Source organism: Vicia villosa, linkage group LG5 (genome assembly GCF_029867415.1).
Source record: "Vicia villosa cultivar HV-30 ecotype Madison, WI linkage group LG5, Vvil1.0, whole genome shotgun sequence".
In the NCBI taxonomy this organism is placed as follows: Eukaryota; Viridiplantae; Streptophyta; class Magnoliopsida; order Fabales; family Fabaceae; genus Vicia; species Vicia villosa.
In genome coordinates this window covers 134,404,601-134,427,772 of record NC_081184.1, presented here as the reverse complement: position 1 = coordinate 134,427,772, position 23,172 = coordinate 134,404,601, and the positions used below count along the sequence as shown (strand labels likewise).

General features: G+C 31.1%; 2 protein-coding genes and 1 long non-coding RNA gene across 4 annotated transcripts; 1 reads left to right on the top strand and 2 right to left on the bottom strand.

Moving 5' to 3' along the window:
* Positions 1-1,745: 1,745 nt before the first annotated feature.
* LOC131607419 (cold-regulated protein 27-like) lies at positions 1,746-4,546 on the bottom strand. 2 transcript variants are annotated; one of them, XM_058879425.1, is made up of 5 exons: positions 4,338-4,546; positions 3,418-3,594; positions 3,035-3,317; positions 2,370-2,473; positions 1,746-2,283 (listed from the first exon to the last, which is right to left on the bottom strand). In XM_058879425.1, the coding sequence occupies exons 1-5, from the start codon at positions 4,467-4,469 to the stop codon at positions 2,134-2,136; spliced, it is 846 nt and encodes a 281-aa protein (XP_058735408.1). In that variant the 5' UTR covers positions 4,470-4,546; the 3' UTR covers positions 1,746-2,133. The 2 variants fall into 2 exon arrangements, with proteins under 2 accessions (XP_058735408.1, XP_058735407.1); XM_058879424.1 differs by having other exon boundaries at positions 3,418-3,600; positions 4,338-4,538.
* Positions 4,547-12,248: 7,702 nt separating this feature from the next.
* Positions 12,249-22,253, bottom strand: LOC131605498 (large ribosomal subunit protein eL22z-like). Its single transcript, XM_058877846.1, has 3 exons — positions 22,235-22,253; positions 12,678-12,888; positions 12,249-12,399 (listed from the first exon to the last, which is right to left on the bottom strand). The coding sequence occupies exons 1-3, from the start codon at positions 22,251-22,253 to the stop codon at positions 12,249-12,251; spliced, it is 381 nt and encodes a 126-aa protein (XP_058733829.1).
* Positions 17,666-20,892, top strand: LOC131607418 (uncharacterized). The gene is made up of 4 exons (XR_009285296.1): positions 17,666-17,805; positions 17,888-18,006; positions 19,221-19,330; positions 20,623-20,892. It is a non-coding gene; the product is annotated as an uncharacterized LOC131607418 (long non-coding RNA).
* Positions 22,254-23,172: the final 919 nt, after the last annotated feature.

Sequence of the window (23,172 nt, the reverse complement as noted above, 5' to 3'; positions counted from 1 at the left end):
GGCAAAATGGATGGATTGGATGGATATGGATTGGATTGTTAATGGATGGATCAAAACAATCCATTAATCCATTAACAATCCACTAACATAACCTTTAAAAAATACAATCCAATCCATCCATTAAAAATATAATCCATCCAATCCATCCATAAACAACTTTTCATTGGATGGATATCCATCCATCCATAGTTTTAATTTAAACATTTTAATTAAAATTTTCTTATAAAAAAATAAAATTTCACAAAAAATACATTTTATAATTACAAAAAAATAATTCTCTCTTCTCTCCTTATCGGTATTTTTCCTTGTTTTAGTTACTTATGTTCCCTTTCAATTTTATTCTTTTTAGTCATAATTAAGGCGAATACTATTAAAAATGATTAAATCGCTTTTTTTTTTTTTTGAAATTTTATAGTCATAATCTGCTATTTTAATTATTTCAAGATCATAATTCAATTTTGGTATAATCCTCTACGAATATGCAATTTTGATCATAAATTAATCTGCCATTTTACAACATATTCTATCAAACGTAATTTTACCATTTGCACAATTATGACGTTAAATGATTTCATAAAATTCTAAATTGTAGAATTCTTATGGTAAAATACAATACTAATACGTAATTAGTTTCACTTAAATATATTAAATTAATAAAAATAAAACAAAATTATTGTCAATTTTTGTTTTGTTTTTATAATCATGGTCAAATTTACTCAAATTTACCTTTATCTTTAATTAACTAGTTTAATTTAATTGCTACTGATTATGACATTTAGTCTACTAAAGAAATTAATAAGGTTAATTTAGCCTTAATCTTAATTTTTTTCTTATAATATACAATATGCCAAATATGTATATTTCTAATTATAATTATGTGACTCCATCTTCTAATAAGAAACAGAATATAAATAAATATCAAAACAATAAAAAAATTACGGACATTATTTATCATTTGTTTCTGGGTGATATTCTACTTAGGTTAATTAACGGTAGTTTTCTATTGATTAAATAATTTAACCTGTAAGTGATTTAAGTATAGGAAAAATAGACAGAGGGAGGGGCAAAGAGAGAAAAAGGGAAAGAGATTTTTCATGTGTCTTTTATAATAAAAATAATTAATAGTGAGAAATTTTCAAAAAAAATATTTTTTGTCAATTTAAAATATAAAATAAAGTTCTGTAAAAAATTGATGTTAATTTTTGTAAAAAAAATTATTAATTAAACATAATCCATTGGATTTCTAAAATGAGATGGATGGATTGGATCCATCCATATGATTAAATGGATGGATTGGATCCGATCCATTAAGTATTATTTTGTTTGATGGATGGATTGGATGGATTAATTTTTGGATGGATTGGATGGATATTGATTAAATGGATTTTATTGCCACCCCTAACATCATCACCCTTCATTCTTTCAAATAATACTTTTATTGCACTTGATGAAAAGAATGGAAGGTTGTGATTTCACTGCACAAAAAATTCATGGGAGACAAACTGCTCCCGTTCAAGATATTAACGAAAAGCACTAGGAACACGATATACCAAATCTTTGATGGTAGGTAGTGAAGTTGTTTAGTATATATCCAGATCCAGAGGAGTTGTTATTGTTTTTACTTTTTAGTATTCCACGTATTTAAAAAGTAGAGATAAGATAAAGATCTTGCCATCTTAAAGCAATAGTACAGCTAAATTTGATGAGATTTGCTGTCAAAAACGTGCTAGTACATGCACCTGATCTGTTGTTGATCCAGGAACCATTAATCCAAAATAAATTAAAAATATCTTTAGGTACACTTGAATATTTTTGTTGTCAAAGGATTCTTCCTCACTATGAAACAATTACTTCAAAACAGCCTACCCAAAAATTCATCATACAAAATAATTATTTGTACTTTGTTGAAACATATTGCTATCAGAGGATTCTTCCTCACTATATTATACATTAAACACCTATGAATAACCTAACCAGCACTAAAATTACCAAAAATAGGGTTTCCATATTTGAATTTCCTTTACATAATAAGCCCCTCAAATTTCCTGAAAGGGCACTTAAGTAAATTGACTATTTTCTTGTGCTATATCGGCGTCTACTGTAAAATTTGAGGCTTTAATCTAAGTTGCATACTTACCTATCCCTGAGAAAATGAGGCGGGTCAGACTTTGAGGCATGCAAGCTCTCTGGGAGTTGAAATAATAGATCATGTCCTTCATTCTCTTGTGTTGAATTACTAATAGTTGAAACATCAGTTGTCTGAAACTTTCCGAAAGGTACAATCTGAATATAAAAGGAACATGAAAAGCTAAGCAACCCATTTAAAGTTACTTGAGATTGTTATCAGAAAAGAATTAACTCCACAGTACTTGATCGGTGCTTGAACGATCAGCTGCAACTGTCTTCAACCTTTTAGCCACGGGCATGCTGCTCGAACTGGCTACTTCATCTTTAAAGTTTTGATCAGCGACCTCTGATATGACAGAAAAAAAATAAACATTATAAATATCCCAACCTTATTCCTATGCAAAAAACTATCACAATCATGCCATGTTCAGAAATGATTTAAAAGCATAGTTCGGAAGAACCGGATAAATAAATCATCATTCTTGAATACACTCACTTTAGGACCAGAAAACAAATTTGATACGCATTTCAGATATTGATATGCATTACTTGACATTACAAGCATTGCATCACTGAAGACCGATACTTCAGTCCTTTAATAATTCAGTTTGCTTGAGAGTGACGTTGATTTAATTCTTATAGAAAGGCATAAAACATGAAAAAAGATAATATGGCAACAAACTTCTGTCAATGTATATGACTGATCCAACTAATAAAAGCAAATTATGTGAAACTATGGGTTTGTACAACATGTTGGAACATTGTAGGCAATGACTTAATTAGAGAAGGAGAACAAGGGCTCGGGTATCACAGTAGTTCTGTATAAAGCTCTGTGGAAGAGTCGGTAAATCATCCACGTTCAATACCTAACTGTCAAATCATAAACAGAAAATGTAGTTCAGGCTACCTGTAGTACTGCAACCCGATTCTCCATGGAATGAGCATTGCTTCTCCAAACAACTTCTTGCTGACTTGTTGGCAAATGATGAACTCCCACTGGCATGAATTTCCTCGTCAAAAGGTAATCCATGGTCATAGGTACAAGGCTCTCTCAAACTACAAGCTTTATCTAGCATTGCACGCCCCGGTTCTCTTCCTGCAAGAACATGGGAATCAGCTGTGCTCTCTAACACGGGAGCAATTGTTTCAAGGCTGATCTTCTTCTGGCAGCCATCTTGTAGAGCCAGAGACTGAAAGGGGGAAAAAAGGGTTAAAAAGGCCTGATTATAAAGGGGAGAAATTACAATGCATAAACACAGTGGAGACTCGAAATTGGAGTTTATCTCTGACCTGTCTAGGCATATTAGATGTATTTTGCAGAGTTCTGCATTTATATGTTTCATCATCATTATTGTGAAAGCTCCAACCACAACCACGTAAATGTATAGAACGATGCAACTCATTCACAAATGAGGCCTCTAAGGAACTAAGATATAATTTGTGCAGTTGATCTGTCCATCGTCTAGACTGGTCCTGGTACAAAATTTAGAATTAAGTATATCCTTGCCAACTAAATGAAATGATAATAAAAGCTTCCAAATTCACAAGCAATCAAAAACAAGTCCTAGTATGAACATAATTTATTATTGACAAACTCAATCGCAGAGAGAATAACTAAAAATGTATAAATAGCCTTTTGAAAAATAAATCATGTCAAGCAACAAGATATTGAGATATTACAATGTACCGGAACTAAAATTAGTCAGTCTAAACAGGTAATAAATGTAAGTATAATGCCAATAACCAATATCAGATATTAGATATATCCAAGACTATTAGCCAACAATGGTATGAAATCTAAGTGATCTTTAAGTTTCACATTAAACTGATCAATACATCTTCAAGAATTATGATTAAGCATGAAAGATTGACAAACAAAGTTGACTACAAGGCCTCAGCATCCACGGTTAAACCTCATCTACTTGACACAAACACCGTTATCGATTTCAACCACTTGAAAATCATATCCACATTACGTTAATACCTATTTAGCAATTTCAGATCTCCTCAACGCCAATCAAAGCATAATTTCGAACATTAATAATTACCATAAAAGAAGCTCACAAAGCACTCAAAATACCTAAAAAAAGCTCAGCAATTTTTCCACAAAATAAACAGAAGCCTAAAAGAGAACAGAAAACGAAATTGGAAAATCTAACATCAGTTGTGGACAAGAAGCTTCAAAGATAACGTAAAATGAGTGAAGTTACCTGAAACGGAGAGGCCTCTACGGATGTGTTATGGACGGTGGTGGCGGAGGAGTCAGAGTAAAAATCGGAGCGATTCAACTCGGGGAATGACGGCGAGTGGAAATCACGACGGAGACGGAGATCCTTTTCCATGATCGAAATTTTAATTAGAAATAAAATGAGAGAATAAGAAGAAGAAGAAGAAACCCTCTTACATTGTTTGGTTGAAGAAGCAAAAAATAAAAGAAGCTCCACATGGCGACGCTTTTACACGTGTCAGTGTATTCTCTTGGTGCCACGTAATCAGGGAGAAAATATCTTGAGGTAATGATCCAGATATTTTTTTGGGTAATGGCGCGTGTAAGTCGTGAAGAATTTTCTCGTATCCGGAAATGGTCACATGGACATGATCGCTTCTGTCAGATCCCGTTGGATATTGGCTACGCCTTTGCTGGCACGGCTTCAACTCTGAGATTCATCAATTTCCATTTTTTGCTTTATTTTTTTACTAAATATTTCATTATAATCTTACTCTATTTTTAGTAAAAAATAAATTATAAGTTGTTTTATAAGAGTAGTAAATTATTATATTTTTTTAGCAAGAGAAATAATTTTATTCCAAAAACAAGTTAATAAACAGCTTAGCCAAGATCCAAGTAATACAAAGAAATTAAGAGACTAATAAGAGCTACTACTATTCAACCAAGCCCCACACTTAGGTTCTATTACTCTATTACAATAATGACTAATTTTTTATAAGCTCAACTCTCCAAATTATATTATCAATAATTTCTGAATTTTGTAAACATTTTGCGGGTTTGTTTTGAAAAATCACTTGGTTCCTAGTTGTCTAGATTAGGGGTGTTCAAAAATATAGTTAATTGGATTATATACTAGAACTGAATTGCATTGCACCATTAAAAAAACTGAACCACTTAAATGGTTAATGAACTGAACCATTTAATTTAAACAATTCAATTTCAATTTAAAACCGGTTTAGAACCAGTTTCGTTTTATAAACTGATTCGAAAATATTTGTTTTTTCCTAAAACCAAAAATAATAATTTAGCACAAAATTTTTTTTTAAAATATTTATTTTCCAAAAAATTTAAAAATAATTTTTTCTTGGAAAATTAAAAAAAAAATCGGAAAAATATATTATATGTAATATTTTCATGATTCAATAAATTATTTTTACTTAAAACTTTAAATCCATTTAAATATTTAAATACGAAAAAATCAGCTTTTTCCAAAATTAAGTTTTTTGAAAAAAATGAAAAATTGAGTTATTTGTAAATATGAAAAAAATAAATTTTTTCTGAATTTTATATTTTTTTGCTGCTCCTTTTTCAATACATGAATCATTTTTGCACAAGTGGAATTGATTTGGAAAAATAATGAAATTTGGCACAACGTTTCTAAAATGCTTAACATCCGAATCAATATGGATATGAAATTTTAATCAAAATCATTTGCGTTTTTATATTTGGAACGAAACAATCTCTATTTTATTTATTGAAAAATGGTGTATGACTGAGTTGATAAGTGATTTGGGTATAGTTGATAATGAAAGATGGAGAAACATAAAAAGTCACGAAATAGTTTTAATTAAAAAAAGAAAATTAATGGAGATAATTGAAATGGTTAATACAAAAATAATACTTGTTTTATTTTATTTTCAGTAGACAAATTATTAATAGAGATAAATTCATTTTTGTCAAAATGATTCATGTATTAAAAAAGGAGCAGAAAAAAATATAAAATTCAAATTCACCAAAACAATAACAAAGAAGTAAAATAAAAATGGAAATATTGGAATGGGGCAGCAAAAAATACGTATATTATTTCCAGGCTAACAATAATGGTAGACCAATTATTTGAAGAGAGAATAATCAAAGAGATATCTTTAATGACAATTTAATCTTATTCATTAATATTAATCTAATGGTTGTCAATTGACCCTCTTATCTCTCATGATAAAATCTCCTCTAACTTGATATGCTCCATATATATATATATATATATATATATATATATATATATATATATATATATATATATATATATGAGGGAGAAAAATTAAAAAAAAAAAACAATTTATAAAATAAATTTGACTTTTAATTATAAACTGGTTTTAAAACAGTTTATAACTAGAAATTGATTGTAAACCAGTTTATAGATACAATCTGGTTCAAAACCAATTTAAAATTGAATTGGAACTGCTTTAACAGTTAATTGGTTTTTTATTAAAGTGGTTTTCAAAAACTGAACTGAACCATTAATTTGGTTCAGTTCAGTACAGTTCTTGAACCACGAACACCCCTAGTCTAGATGGTATAGATCGTTTATGTCAATGTAATTCAATAACCGTGCTCTACACCCCTTACCTCTAATATGCTGGAAATTCTATTGCAATTATGATTTCCAGTCAGTAGGGATATGGACTATGTTCATCCAGGTAAGAATTTAGCTCCAAACTCTTTTTTGTCTCAACACACTCAAAGAACAAGTGATTATAACTTTCTGGACAATCACAATATACACAATTACCGTATGTGGCAATCCCAAATCTAGTTAATCTGTCTTTTGTGGGAAGTCTTTTCTGACATGCCATCTATAAAATGAGTTAAACTCTAGGTCTCGCAATATTTCCAAAGAAAAGCTTCCTCCAATTCACTTTAGGCTTGGTACCTTACATCATTTTATACACTTTCTTAGTCACATATTTTCAAGTCGCTTGGAATCCCCTTCAAATAGCCGATTATACCAGGACATCTCTATGTTTAAACATAGCTTTAAGGATCTAAGAATAGTGTATGGCAGGTTTAAAGGGGGAAATATCAGCTCTATTGTTATAGTACATATGGATCCATCTTATCCAAAACTTGTCTTCTTTAGCGCAAACATTCCAAAGAAGTTTGCCAATGGTTGCTTTATTCCAAGCTGTTAGAGATATCAGGTTTCTTCCACCTGCAGATACAGGATCATAAGTATATTCCTAAGAAATTAGAGCTTTTCTGGAAGGTAATTCTCTCCCTGTCCAAAGGATATTTTTGCAGATCAGACCTTCAATGTGGGAGATAACTCTCTTGGGAAGCGAGAAGATTTGCATCCAATAGTTGGCTATTACAAACATTACACTCTTCACCAATTAGAATCTTCTTGCATAAGAAAGCAGTCTAGTACTCCAATAGTTTAATCTTACAAGCATTTTCTCAATTAATGGTTGGCACGTAGCCATTGATAACTTTCTGCTAGCAAAGTGAACCCCAAAATATTTAAAAGACAATGTACATACAGCAAAAATAGTTTCCTTTTGAATAAGAACTTGTGTCTCCTCATCTATACCTCCATAGTAGATTTTGCTTTTTGGAATGCTAGCTTTCAGTCTAGTAGCAGCAAAAAAACTCTATGAACTTGTCCATCATCATCCTAACTGAATCCAGGTCTCCTCTCACAAACAACATATGATCATCAACAAAGCAAAGGTTAATGATCTTCAGCTTATCACACTTTAGATGAAAGTTGAAGTTAATGATCTGATCTAGCCCTTGCAATATTCTATGCAGATATTCCATAACCATGACAAAGAGAAGAGGTGAGATGGGGTCACCTTGTCTCAAACGTCTTTTTGCTTTTAAAACTCTAGAAGACATATCATTAATAAAGAATCTATATGAAATAGTAGTATCACAAGCCACAATCCAACCTATAAAATTTGAGAGAGGTGTTTAGCAAAATGTGAATAAGAGCAGGCCATTCAATAATATCACATGCCTTTTATATGTCCATCTGGATCATACATCTAGGAGAAATATTTTTCCTGCCATATCCCCTTACCAATTCTTGAGCCAACATGATGTTATCATGAATAATTTTTCAAGGAACAAAAGTTGATTAGATGTCATCAATCACTTCATTAATCACTTCTCCCAATCGGGTTGTGAGAATCTTTAAGATAATTTTGTAAATTGTGATGCCACATGAAATAGGTCTCATGTCCTTAATAGTTTTAGCATCAGATGACTTGGGAATCAGGGTGACAAGTGAGCAGTTAACAACAACATACAATGTACAAGTAGTAAAAAAATTCATGATGACCCTAATAATATCTTTCTTAACTATTTTCCAATTGGATTTAAAGAAGAAAGAGTTGAAACCATTAATACCTGGAGCTTTAGTGTTCCCAATATTAGTTAGAGCAGTCCAAATTTCCTTCTCTTTAATTGGCCTGATTAAATGTTGAGCACTATCCCAAGATAGTTTATTCCTTCTCCTGATATCAGGTACATTAAATCCTTTAACCTCAACAGCCTTAGTCCCCACCAAGTTAGTGTAGAAATCAAGGGTTTCCTTTTCAATGGCATCATGAGTACTGAGTAAGGATCCATCCAAGGAATTAAGAGTATGGTGCTCCTTATGTTTATTCTTTTCCTTCACGGATGCATGAAAATAAGAATTGTTACTGTCCCCAAGCTTAAGGCAAAATTATTTTTGCCTTTTGCATTAGAATAGATTTCTCAATCTAATTTAGATAAACTACTTGATTTGTGCAATGCCTAACTTGATCGATGACTTAGTTATCAAATAAGTTGTGATGGAGATAATCTTGTGCCTACAAGAGATATTGCCTCGCCTAATGAATTTGGATTTGAATATCTGTGAAATTTTGATTCAATTCAAGATGCACTTATTGCTTGTGATAGCGGTCCCGCACCATTTTCAAATTGGATATGGTTTCCTGATATGGGCCATATTATATCAAGTATGTATGACAGGATGTGTATCGATCTGACAAGATATGGGTTCTCAGAGACATTTTTTCCCACTTCTGAGTAGTTCACCTAAAGACCCTTTCGGACGCATCATGTGCATATGGTGGCTTTCAAAATTACTACATTTTGTTGAGGTTTATTTGAAACCAGGGTGTCCCATACCAGCTACATTGTTGGAGTGGACTGAACACTCAACAAATGAGGCAGAAAATTGGCCAGATCAATTTCTATCGAGGATGGAAGAGTTCACCAAATTGAGCGAGCTCGAAAGAAAATCAAATTAGGAAAAGTTGAAGGCGGAATCAATTGTAGATTTATGCGTATTGAATCTTGTTAGTTCCATGGTTTTTGTAATTGGCATAATTTTACTAAAACATGGTTCAAATTGATGTTGTGCAAGATGTTGAATCATCTTGTCCTACTATCATAACAGGTTCAGCTGTTATGTATTTTGACAGATGTTGTGACATCCTACACCAGAACAACCTGACAGTTCATACTGGTTTTTTATCCTTCAAATATTTGATTGAAAAACATGAGAATCTGGAATATTCAGATACTCATTGCATGCGCATGTAATCAAGGAATGTTTAGGACAAATGCAGATTGGTCTCGAATTTTAGAAAAAGAATCTTAGAGAATTCTTTTAGAAAACTAATATTTGATTTGATTGATTTGTTCCTATTTTGTAAAAAGATCTTGCATCTGTTTTCAGAAAGGAGAAGATTGAATTTATTTTAAAGGCCAAACCCATAACGCAAGATTCTATAAAAAGGAATTTGGGAAACCTAGTTTTGCAAGAAATCACATAAGGGAAACTATGGGTGCAATAAGGGTTGTTGTGTTGGGAGTCTGTCAAGTTCTTCGTGTGTTCTTTCTTTTGTGTCACTCATGTATCTTCTAATACATTGAGGTGGACGTGTGTTCTCACTCTTAAAGCTTTTAAGCAAGAGAGTTGAGTATTGTTCTTGATCAAAACTTCTAAACAAGATCAAGTATTGTTCTTAGTTAAGGTGCTTGACTAAGTATTTTTATTGGAAAGTGTGATCTTTCTATTTGGGTTACCTTGGTCACAGGATGTGTGATTGTTATTTATCACTGCGGTGATTGGAGGTGAGATGTCGATTTCTCACATCTAGATGTTGATTTCTAGGTAGAAGTTGCACTGGATAGGGATTAGGAGAGAAATTGTAAACTGAGACTATTTTGGCTTTGAACTAGTACTGCTAATAGTGGATTTCCTTCCTGACTTGGTGGCTCCCAGATTAGGCGTTGTTGCGAATTTTTGTGTTATTTATCTTTCTGCATTTAGTTTTCAGTTTGATAATTGAGTTGTAAGTCAGCAGATATTGTAACATTTGTCTTGACATTGTGTGTTGTTAGAACATCTGTCTTGACATTTGTTGTGTGAGTGCCAAAATTTCAGATCTTTTGATGCATTATAGATTGTAATCGATGCACTTTTTTGAATGTATTATCGTCAATGATGTAATCCTGATACAATTTAATACATAAATAATATATAGCATCATCAATGATGGTGTAATTCTTGATTAAATTTTCTGGTTCGCTTATGGTTTATATTGTATGTGCTAGTATACTAAGATTCTGGTGCACGTATGTTTCAGATATACATATCCGAATTAACCTCACGTAATTTAAAAAACCAATCAGGGACATTTTCAGATATTCATCTCTGGAGTTACCTTTTTTATAAAAAAAATTGTGGTTTTTTCAGAGATACATATTTGAAAGGTAACCTGATGACATGATAAGGTTTCTAAGGTCTAAAGTGACTCAATACTTGTATAAATAAGGTGTCTCTCAACCATTTTTTTTCTATACAACAGACAACAACCAGAGAATGAGTTCATATCCCCACCTTGCATTTGTGTATTTCAAAGGCGAGAAGCCGCCACTTTCGTTTAGGGTCACCGAGGAAACATCCCTCGCAGATCTGATATCCATACTGAATATGCTAATGCGCTTTACAGAAAAATCGTAGAGTTGTCAAACTCAAGTATCGATCACCCTCGTTTGACAGCAAAGTGAAGGTCAATTTTCACCAACTTTGAACTGAAGATGTATGAAGATTTAAAGGTTATGTGGAGTGTTTTTCTCCGTTATGAATCAAAGGGTCTGATTGAAGTGAATGTAAAAAATCAAAGATCCATCGAGGCTATAATCATTTTGTTGCAACGTCGCGATGATAATATTATGTAATGTTGAATTTATTTTAATGACTGTCAATGAAATGAATGTTTTATTTTAACGTCATGTTGATGTTGGTTTGTTTTTGAATTTGATTCTCTCATGTATTTGTTTTTTGAGTTTTTTGAAATCAAGTGATGTTCGGATATATATCTTCGAACACACTTTTAAAAGACTTTGCATTTGCATCTCCATATTTAATTTAGTATAAAATGAAGAATTGGTGCATCCAAAGATATATTTCCGAAAACAGAAAAAAAATTACATTTCTCCAAAGACCTTGAAAAAGATATAAGAATGTAATGAGAAATTGTCTATTTTTCTTTTAAGTCTTCCCTCACCTACTTAGGTGAAGCCATATTTCAATTTAATTTACATGCTTATATATAGATTCATTCATTTTAAACGGGAATACATGTTTTTCTTACATATACTCATTAATCAGTTTTTATACATAAGTTTTTCTTATGTATTTTATTTCTTAAAATTCAATTTTTGCTTAATGTGTTATTCATAAATTTTGTATAATTTGAAAAGTGATTAATTTTAGCTTACTGTGTTATTTCTTAAAAAAAATCCATTCAGGATAATTTTACCAATTAAAGAGGTGGACACATAAATCTTGAGCAAATCATCTACAATTTCATAAAATTATGTTTCCTCATAAAAAAATAGTCACCAAATCTGTTTGCTTTCGTATCTAAAACGAAAAGAACGTCAAAACATTTAACATGATCTTGTGGTGGCAAACGCCATTCCAGACATTCACTAAATATTCTAATGAATTGGTAAGAATTAAAAAATCTGAAATAAAAAGCAATTATGAAACTCTGCTAAAATATGCATATTACTTAATATAATAGGAAATAGTGGGATTAAATATCAAAACAACTCTGCTAGAACTGCCTTTAGTTGAATATGTATTTTAATAAACAAGAGACAGTTCTCAGAAATAATGTTCTTCCTCTCCCTCGTTCTCAGAAATGTTAAAGTACTTCACCTCATAGATATATCTATCTTTCATTGAGGCAATAATTCTAAGCCAATCTCTCAGATTATGCTTCTTCAAATACTTTTTGATAACATACTTCAAATAGCTGCCACCAATGATATGTTAAACAAACCTAATTAGTTATGGATTCAAAATCAACAACAAACTATGTAATTAGTTATTAATATTATACATTCATTTATAGAAAGAATAAATTGTGCCATTATCTGAATAAATTGTGCTGTAAATGAATAACTAGTGACCAACAGGATAAATCTACCATGAATATTTGACAGAAAAATGTTAACGAACGCTCTAGAGCATTAGTTAGCATGACCCTTACGGTAAAGTTAAAAAAAAATTCATTGTTTAAAAATGAATTACCGCTTGGAAAAGTCGCTATCAGAGGTAACAGTAATCTTGGATTTCTCCAAGGTAACGGTGACAGAATCACCAAGAGTATCACCTTTGCCACCCACCTTGATCCTTTCTTGAAGAAACTTCTCAAAGGAAGCAATGTCCATGATCTTGTCTTCCACTGGCTTACTACGGTCAATGGTGAATGTTGCCACCTTCTTCTTTCCCTTGGCTCCAGCTGTTAGAAAATAATTTAAACCGAATGAAATCGAGGCTAGAATCATGAACGAAATCACTTTCCTTATAAGTATTTCAAGCACTCTCAATTTTTCTTAGAGTTGTAACGCAGGAATATCCAGGATAATTCAGCCTTTTGTCGAGTTTGCATAAGACCGACGAAAACTCGAATGTAGCGAAGAGTGTTTGGAATTTTAGTGAAGATGATAGGCTTATCAGATATACATTTTTTGTTATTTATTTCTGAATCAAGAATGAGGTTTTTATAGGCCACTTTAGTATTGTTTCACGAAGGATGCGACCCTTCGTGAAACAATTCCTTTTCCAAAAGATACAATGCTTGGCCTATTGCAACATTTACCAAGAGTTGCATGTTTTCATTCTGCAACACTTCACGAAGTGTTGCCTATTTTTGATTCAAACTACAAACAACCTATTGCAACACTTCACGAAGTGTTGCCTATTTTCATATTCAAAATACAAACTTCACATAGATATTTTCTTGTCATTTTGGAACACACCTATGGTGATTAAATATTATTAGATATTAATAATTTTCAACAATCCCCCACTTGTTCTAATAATGACAAGATCAATTCCAGAAAAAAGGGAAACAAAGAATGTTAATACAATTAAGTATCTTTCGATTTTAAACTTAATCTTAGTAAGGATAACACAAAGTCTAATCGGAATATTAGGTAGCAATGCTTTTAAACCATTAATCCATATAATTATACTGGCGTTACGTTACACACATTCTTTAAGGGTTCTTCGCCTACATTTCTCGCCTAGCACTATTTATGGCCATGTGCTTTTCCTGTTCTTCATGAATTTTTCACGAGAGAAACTCCAACTCTCACTTTAAGACGGCACCATCTCAAAATTCACATAGGTGAAGTTCATATTGTGTCATTTTCCATGAGACACATACCCTCGGTATTGAACCTCATTAAGAGTTTAAAAGAAAACTCAACCCTCATTTTTAAGGTCAACATTATCACGAAATGTTTGACAATTATCCAAATCAACGACTTGTTGTTACCCATTGAAAATCTTGAGGTTAATGTTCTGTTAACGTAAGATTGGGTTACCGCCGCTATCGGAACTCTTACTCAAGGAGTTTCAACCTCATACCTCTCGAGGTTGTTTTTACTAAGTCTCTGGCCAGTGGCTTAGTAAATGAATTTCCCAAATTATAGATCGATCGTATATATGCGAGTAAATGATTACATCTTTAATCAATTTTCTCACGAATGTCTAAGGCCTCAGTGCCCAGATTTTCTATTTTACACTTATCTGAATTCTCTTGTTAAATTGGCTTGACTAACACATTGCGTTAACACCTTTGAAACATTGTGTTTAGCCAATGGAACTTCTGTCAGAAGGTCCCTCAACCATTTAACTTCTTTGACCAGTGGAAGCGAGATCCACACATCATGGCTCCATGGTCAAGATAGTGATATATGCTTGTTTCTTGCTCTTCCAAGAAATCTCACCCCCAACTAATATAAATATCCACTTAGTTGTAAATATATGATCTCCAACACTCGATATCCAACTCATATTTGTATATACTTCTAATATGGCAGAAACCTACCATAATGGAGGTCAAGATTTGGTTTTAAAAGATAATCAAAATCCTTGTGATGTCCTTCGAGTGCTCCCATTTGGATTGCTAGTAAATCTACTCATTTACTATTTGCAACTGCTATATCGTATATAGTACATTGCATTAGATAACCAATTTCACTTGTGAATTTTAATATAGCCATAGCTCTCCCATCATCATTTTGACACTAAGATCAAATTGAATATTCACTTTTTGAAACGTGACAGTTTGAACTTATCAAGAACTTTCTCAACAAAGTGTATTTGACAAAGTTCATAACCCCCACTATTTTTGCATTACTTTGATCCCCAAAAGAGTGTCAATTAGTCCAAGATCTTTCATCTTGAATGTGGAAGTTTTCTCAATATAGTGTGTTTAACTATGTTTTAAACCCCCACTCTTTCGCTTTACTTTGATCGAAAAGAGTGTCCACTATTTCAAGATTTTCATCTTGATTGTGGAAGTTGGAAACCTCTCTGTTTCTAAGATTCCATTCATCTTTTTGATAATGATCAACATGTAATCAACATAGAGGCAAAGGAATATCACAATATTCTTACACAACTTTGCGTACAAGAAGGTTTTTAGATGAAGTGAGAGATAAAATTATGAGAAATTTAAAATAAATAGTATGATTTGCAACGAGTACCTTAGTTATGTTCACTTCTCTCAAATCTTCTCTTGAACTTCTATGTTCAACCTTCTTGATCAACTGCATCGTTGATGTGCATGACACTTTTGAACCTTTTTTCCTTTGATAACCTTTGTCTTCATCAAAACTAAATATAAGATATATTTTCACAATCTCCCCCCTTTTGATGATGACAAACTCTTTGAATTCTTGTTTTGATAAGATTGAAAATTCTCCCTCTAACTTGTGTGTCTCCTTTTAGTTTGTGTGTCTCCTCCTTAATCAGATAATCTTACAATGACAAATTCAAACTTTTAATGTCTTTGTTTCGGTGCTTGTTTTAATCCATACAAGGATTTAACAAGCTTGTACACTTTTTTGTTCATTAGTAGGAAATACATAACCTTTCGATTTCGCCATATAAATATCCTCATTGAGATTTCTATCTAGGAATATCGTTTGACATTTACTTGATCAATAAGGTCATGTAAAGAAACTAATGTAAGCGATACTTTTAATTATCGTCATCCTTGTTGGTGGTGCATATGTGTTGAAATAATCAACACATTCCTTTTGTATAAAATCCTTGGTTACTAATATATGCTTGTAGATGTTTAATGTACCATCACTATGATACTTTCTTCTAAATATCCATTTGCATCCAATGGATCTTGATCTTTTAAGTAGATCGACAAGTTCTCAAATATGGTTTGACATTATTGAATCCATTTCGTCTTGGATAACATCATTCCAAGAGAAGTCCCTTGAAGTTACTTTTTCATTGTAATTCTTAGGATCATCTTCCACTTGAAGAATAATAGGAATATTACGAACATAATTCTCACTATTTTCTTTTACTAGATAAAAGAAATATGTCAACAATCGATTTTGTTCGGTCATAATTCCTCAGCCTTTCAAACTTTCTACTTATTCTAAGTTTGATTTGTTTTTCAACAATCATTGATGAACTTTTGATTTGTGTTTCAACAATCCGCGGAGAACTTTTCTCACAAGGTTCTTCATTTGTCGAAAACTTGAATTTCTTATCCTCCACGATAAGGTTCTCAAAATTTCACATCTCCTAATTTAATAATTATATTAGACTCCAAATACATAAGTCTATATAAGTCATGATTTATTTTCGGATGATCTTTATATGTCTTATCATTATAAACCTTATAAAGAAACATTAGTATATTTCTCCATCAAAATTGTAGCCACAAATTAATCACAAACAATCATAATTTAAAATTATATGAATTTAGTTGTGTACTCTTTTATATTAAATTAAATTCTGCACTAGATAATGACAATTTATATCTCTTCATATTCAAATATAACATCAACAACTTCGATGGTTTAGATAGTAGAGTATCCGGCCTTTGTCTCAAGGGTTGCGTGTGTACGTGTTTAAACCATTGCATTTTATCATTTTGAACTCTTTTTTTTTTATTATCATTTGTAAAAATTTATTTTAATTCAAAATTGACATTCATTGAGGTCAAACGTAATATCTTTTGGTAAAAGGGCACCAATAGGCCATGTTACATTAACATGGTTCTGTTTTGTTTTCAATTAATATACATTATTTCAAACAAAAAAAATATTCAAACATTAATGTATGATATTTTCCTGAATGGAAATCATGTAATTTAATAATGCCAAGCCATTAAACCATGCACTTTTAAATATAAACGTCCTTATTTATAATCAGCATGCAATTCTATTATTATCAATAAAGGCAAGTATAAATATAATATTGTTTTCTAATATTGAACATACTATATGGGATGATAAAAACACAAGAGAGTTAAAGTATTATTTAATAAAATTCATTTATCGGTATCTCTCTAATACAGTGCGAAACCACCACATTCTTACTTATTGTTGTTACTGTGTATGTATATGCATAGATAGTATGCCACAATCGCAAACGAACACATAATAGTGCAGTTGAACCAATGCTTCTGTTCATGATAAACAAGACAATGGTTCATACACTACAAAAAAAAAACAAAAAAAAAAAAGCCTTTTTTGACACTCATTTTTAGTGACACCTTAATATTTGTCACTAAATGTTACTTTTACCTACAGTAATTTTTGTTCATCATATGTCACTAAATGTTACTTTTACCTACAGCAGTATTTGTCCGTCACATTTTCCTATTTAATAAAATAGGATATGACTCAACAAATTAATTAACAAATATTTTATTAAAAAAATTAATATTTTCAAAAAATAAAAAATAATATTTTTTGATATATTTTAAACAACATATTAATCTTAAAAAAAAAATTTATGACTCAAAAAATAAATTAATAATTTTTTATTAAAAAATTATTATTTTAAAAAAATAAATATATTATACTTTAATAATATTATTCTTTTAATTTTATCACCTATCAAATTTGTATACCATAAACTTACTAAAAAAATCATTTTCAAAAATAAAAAAAATTGAGAAAAGTTTTTGTGTGTTTTTGGATTCTCTCGTTCTCACAATTCATTTTCAACGTAAACCAGCCGCCGCAGCTCTCGTTCGCCGGAAAGATTCATCAATCAAATCGACTGGAATCAACCAGCCGCCGCAGCTCCGGCCACCGCCATTCATTCTTCTTCAGGTTTCTTCTTCGTCGACTTTTCCTTTACACCACTAGATCTGAGTGACGTAGATTAGGTTTGATTTCGTTTTTGCTCCATTTCTCCATTTCTTCCAATTTAACGGAAAATCTTAATTTCATTGTTCTTTCTCCGTTCAGGTCCGTCGCGGAGCTTGGTTGCGTGCAGTCGCTGCTTCCTTTATACTCGGCGGTTTCATCAGCGCGCCTCACTTCTTGCCTCGGAATCGATTCGACGAGTTCGAGATCTTTGTCTCAGGGTATGCTTTGCAGTGCCAACCCTGGAGTTTGATTTCTCTGCTACTTTTTATCTCCTTTTGTATCTGTAAGCATATTGCAACTTTCACTTGTTACGAAATGAATTTAAACTGATTTGCTAGTGTTTTTTAGTTAGTGTTTTCAGTTGAAATTTTCTTCCCTAGTGCCATGTTTTAGTTATGTGATTAGGTTAATTAAGTCCAAGTTTGTTGGTGATTAAGAGGTTAAAGGAAATAACTCTCGGGATATGTTTGGATTGATGGAATTGGATGGAATTAAATATTATAAAATGAAATCATGTTTAGCATAATGAGGTGGTATGGATTCCATTCAATTCCTTCAGTTACCATCATATTTCTTCCCCACTGATTTAGGTGAATGAAAAACTTACCCTGCTCCATCCTGAAGTATACAACGATGGAATGGAATCTTCATTCCGCTCCGCTCCATTGCTTTCTCCTTTGTTTATTTTATGATGTCCAAACATAGTCTTAGAGTTAGAGGTCATTGTCATATTTTGCAGCTAAGAGTTTGATGTAGTGAAGCTTGTTTTAGGCTCCTTTGAAAAATTGTACATCATCTATTAGTAATGCCAAGTTGCACGTGCCGATCTGTTTTTACAATGTTCTGTTTCAAATATTTGTGGAAGAGAAATGAAAATATATTTGCATTTTTAACTTGAAAATGATGCTGAATGTTTGCTGAGACTCTGGCTATGTTGTAATCCATGACTTAGTCATTGTGAACGACTGTTAGTTAGACGAGAGTAAATATGGAGTTATCATGTGTGTGAAATACTCGCTTCAATGAAATTCGTATTGCGAGGGTAGGGAAGGGGAGAGATTTTTAAAAACTGTCTGTTTAGTTTCACAAGGGGAGGGGAGAGATTTTAACTTTTTTTTTACTCTCAACATCAATGATATAACCTTTTCCCTTTTCAAAATCATTGAATTAATTCTAAAATATCATATGGTAGTTGTAATTGTTGGTTGCAGGGGTTCCTTTATTGTCATAACATGTTTTAGATTAGAGATATTGAATTTCTTTTGAGCCTCATTGAGGTGTTTTAAATTTGTTTGTCTGTGAAGAAATATGTCTTGTACCTCACTGATTGTTGTCTGAATCTAAGGATATGCTTTTAATTGTTTGAAGTGTTTGATTTATTTACTGGTTTTTTCCTGTAAACCAAAATTTCATATTTATCCTTGTGTTGTAGGTTTCTGCAAATGAGGTTCAATTGTTAAATTCTGTGAATTCAAAGCTACCATTCTTAGTTACTACAGCAGATGATGCAAAAGATTCTCTTAAAGAGGAAATCCGTTTGAGGTAGTAGCCATCGATAGTTGTATGCTACTTGTAGTTGCTTATATAAATATATATTTTTTATGTTGGTCAGTTTCTCATAGAGGTTAGAATCTCGCTATATTTATAATAATGTGATAGGCTACTGGTTTTGGGCCTAAGGCCAATAATCAGGCTGAATAGAACAGTTAGGAAAAGAGCTGCTGATGTGGCAGTTTGTCAGGATATGCAAGGATTTATAGGTAGAAAGTGAGAGTAAGAGGCTCATTCAAAAAAGTTGTTAGCATTCAGTTAGGAGAAAGTATTCTCTGGTTAGGATGATTCTCACAATAGTAAGTTAGTTTTGGATGCAGCTACTTCTTTTTATACTTGGGATAATGGGTTAAACATCTCTAATTTTTAATGCTATCAGCGACTATTATCCCTATGGTTGTACCCCAGTTTCATATATAACACTCCATAATGAGATTTTTTATAATGGAACAAGTTATAGTAGTGGATGAACTTCTGATAAACAAGGTTCATTTCTTCTACTCGACAAAGTATAACTTTTGCTGTCAAACAATGCTTATAATTTAAATGGTGTGGATAATGTTTCTTAGCATTTTACTTTGAAATATTCTTTTTGTATACATGATAAAATTTGTAAAAGTGTTTGTAAATGTAATTTTTTTAAGCAATTTTCAACTTTCAGTTAGTATCTTAGAAGCTTAATTTCACCAGGGTGCACTTGTGATCTGTGTGCTTTTGGACAGCAATCATGAAAAGTTATTGGTTATGAGACCTTTATTAGATTTTGCATTTATGTTGAGGAGCCATCCAATATCTTATGAATATAAAGGCTATAAGTTTAGGTTCCAAAATAGATTGAAATTTGTAAGTTACAAGTGCAGGGATTCTCCTACCTTCCCTCTCCACTTAGAGAGGTGGAGCATTAATTAAGTTACAAGTGAATGGTCTCTATTCAACAATATCATAAGTCTTTATATGTAAGTGATACACATATCTCTCACTCTATAGGATCTTGTGTTGCGTCAATATCTAATTATCTATCTACCTAAAAATATGTTTATTACTTTTCCAATGAGTATGCATGGTAGATTGAAATTTGAAAAATGATTGTTCAAATGTTTTCTGATATATATATTACTACTTGTGGTTTTGTTGGTAAATGTTACACTCATGAATCCGTAAGTTATTTTGAACATTATTCCGCCATGTTTTGGATTAACAGTATTCAGTTAGTTGTCAACTATATTACTACTTGTTATCATGTTGAATTGAACACTCCTTTTGAACATTTTCTTGACATGCAGGATGCTATTGAGAAGCTATTGATATGAGAAATTGCTATCGGTATGACGGGCTTCTTGCGTTTGCTGAGTGCTCCTTGAGGCTTTGACTGGACGAGTTGTGTTCAACTAGGAAAGGCTCTTTATTGTAAAATTTTAAGGATATAATATTTTTGAAGTTGTATTGTAAAATTTTAAATATATAATTTTTTTTTATGTAGTTCTAATTTTCATAATATGAATTTTAGTTATTTAGTTTTACATTGGTTGAAAATGAGTTGTAAAGCATTTTTAAGGAATAATTTTATTATTATAATAATACTATTAAAAAATATTTAAAATTTATTGTATTTTAAAAATCAAAATTATATATATAAAATAAATTTTTAAAAAAAATATTATTTATATAAGTTTTAGTGACACATAAAACCGTAGGTATAAATTTACCACTCATAAACTCAGATAACATATAGTGACAGTAATAATAGTTGTAGGTAAATATTTGTCTGTAGCTAAAAGTTATAGTGACATTCACTTTAGCGTCACACTACGCCCCCTTATAATTGACGCTAAAAGTGTCACTAAATGTTTTTTAGACTTTTACCTACAGTTTTTTGACTTTTAGTGACATATAATGAGTGTCACGAAAAGTCAATTTTCTTGTAGTGATAGTAAATTTAAAAACAAACTTGTAATATTGCCTTACGATATCACGAAACGGTAAGTTGTAGAATATTAACATACTATAGCACTTTAACATGTTCGTCAAGATATATAATTTAAATTTTAATGTTCCGGTATCTTATTTATTCGAAAACAAAACAACTGGCAATTAGAGTATTTTTATCTCTATTTCAAAATCCTATATCGAAAACTCATAATATCATGCTATAGATATTATAATTCTACAGTGCTTTAATTTTTTTCTATGAGAAACAATAAAACGTACCCGGATTTATTACACCGATTCTTCTTGTGTTCTTGATTTGGATTTGTTTTTCTCCTCTTTTCATTCTTCCATTTTATACTTTAAACAGAAATCTCGATTGCCATTATTTGACATACTTATAAGATTGTTAGAAAATAGTTTAAACCGAATGAAATCGAGGCTAGAATCATGAACGAAATCACTTTCCTTATAAGTACTTCAAGCACTCTCAATTTGTCTTAGAGTTGGAACGCAGGAATACCCAGGATAATTCAGCTTTTTGTCGAGTTTGCATAAGACCGACGAAAACTCGAATGTAGCGAAGAGTGTTTGGAATTTTAGTGAAGATGATAGGCTTATCAGATATACATTTTTTGTTATTTATTTCTGAATCAAGAATGAGGTTTTTATAGGCCACTTTAGTATTGTTTCACGAAGGATGCGACCCTTCGTGAAACAATTCCTTTTCCAAAAGATACAATGCTTGGCCTATTGCAACATTTACCAAGAGTGGCATGTTTTCATTCTGCAACACTTCACGAAGTGTTGCCTATTTTTGATTCAAACTACAAACAACCTATTGCAACACTTCACGAGGTATTGCCTATTTTCATATTCAAAATACAAACTTCACATAGATATTTTCTTGTCATTTTGAAACACACCTATGGTGATTAAATATTATTAGATATTAATAATTTCCAACACCAGCTGCACCACGACTCATTTTTTCTTACCTTATTTGAAAATCACTGAATTAAAACATCAAAACAAAAATTACTCACTAGTCACTACTACTATTTACAATATAGCCAAAAAAACAATGGAAATTCAATGGATTTGAATTGTCTAAATAATCAAATCATTCAAATGCAACAGTAAACAGAACATAGAAGAGAAAGAGGGTTACCCTTGGAGAGAAACCGAGACCAAGATTGCAAACGGAGATGAGAGTAGCTTAAGATGAATATTTAGGGCTTGTATTTGGAATTTATAGCGCGGATTGGATATTATTTTAATATAACGGTTATAAATGACCATTTAATTCTTACTAAAAATAATTTTATTTCATTCTTAGTAATAAATAATTTCGATTTTATTAAATTATAATACATTCTTCTCATAAAATAAAATAAATTTCTCTCAATTTTTCTAACAACTCAAGAATTTTTTCAATTTTTTTTAAAGTGAATATAAATATTTCTAAAAAAATCACGATTATTAACAAAAAAAAAGTAGTTCATTTTAATTTTAAACAATTTTTTTTTATGTTATTTAAATTAAATCATATTTTATGTATTTGAAATAAATAATAAAATTGTATCATTTTAAAATAAAATATGTTATAATGTATATTAAAAAAATTTAAAAATTAAATAATAAATAATGACTACATAATAAAAAAAAATATATAATTAAATTTGTTAGAAAATATTTAAAAACAAGAGAAAATCTATTAATTTCAATGGTCACTTTTTATTTATATAATTTTTTATGGTTTACTGATTACTCATTATTTTATTTTTTTTTCTTCTTTTTATTATATGGTTTTTTGATATGGTTTGTATTCTATTTAAAAATTTACCAATTTTAAAGTGTACTTTAAGTAAATAGAATATAATTTTATTTAAATAAAAAATAGTGAA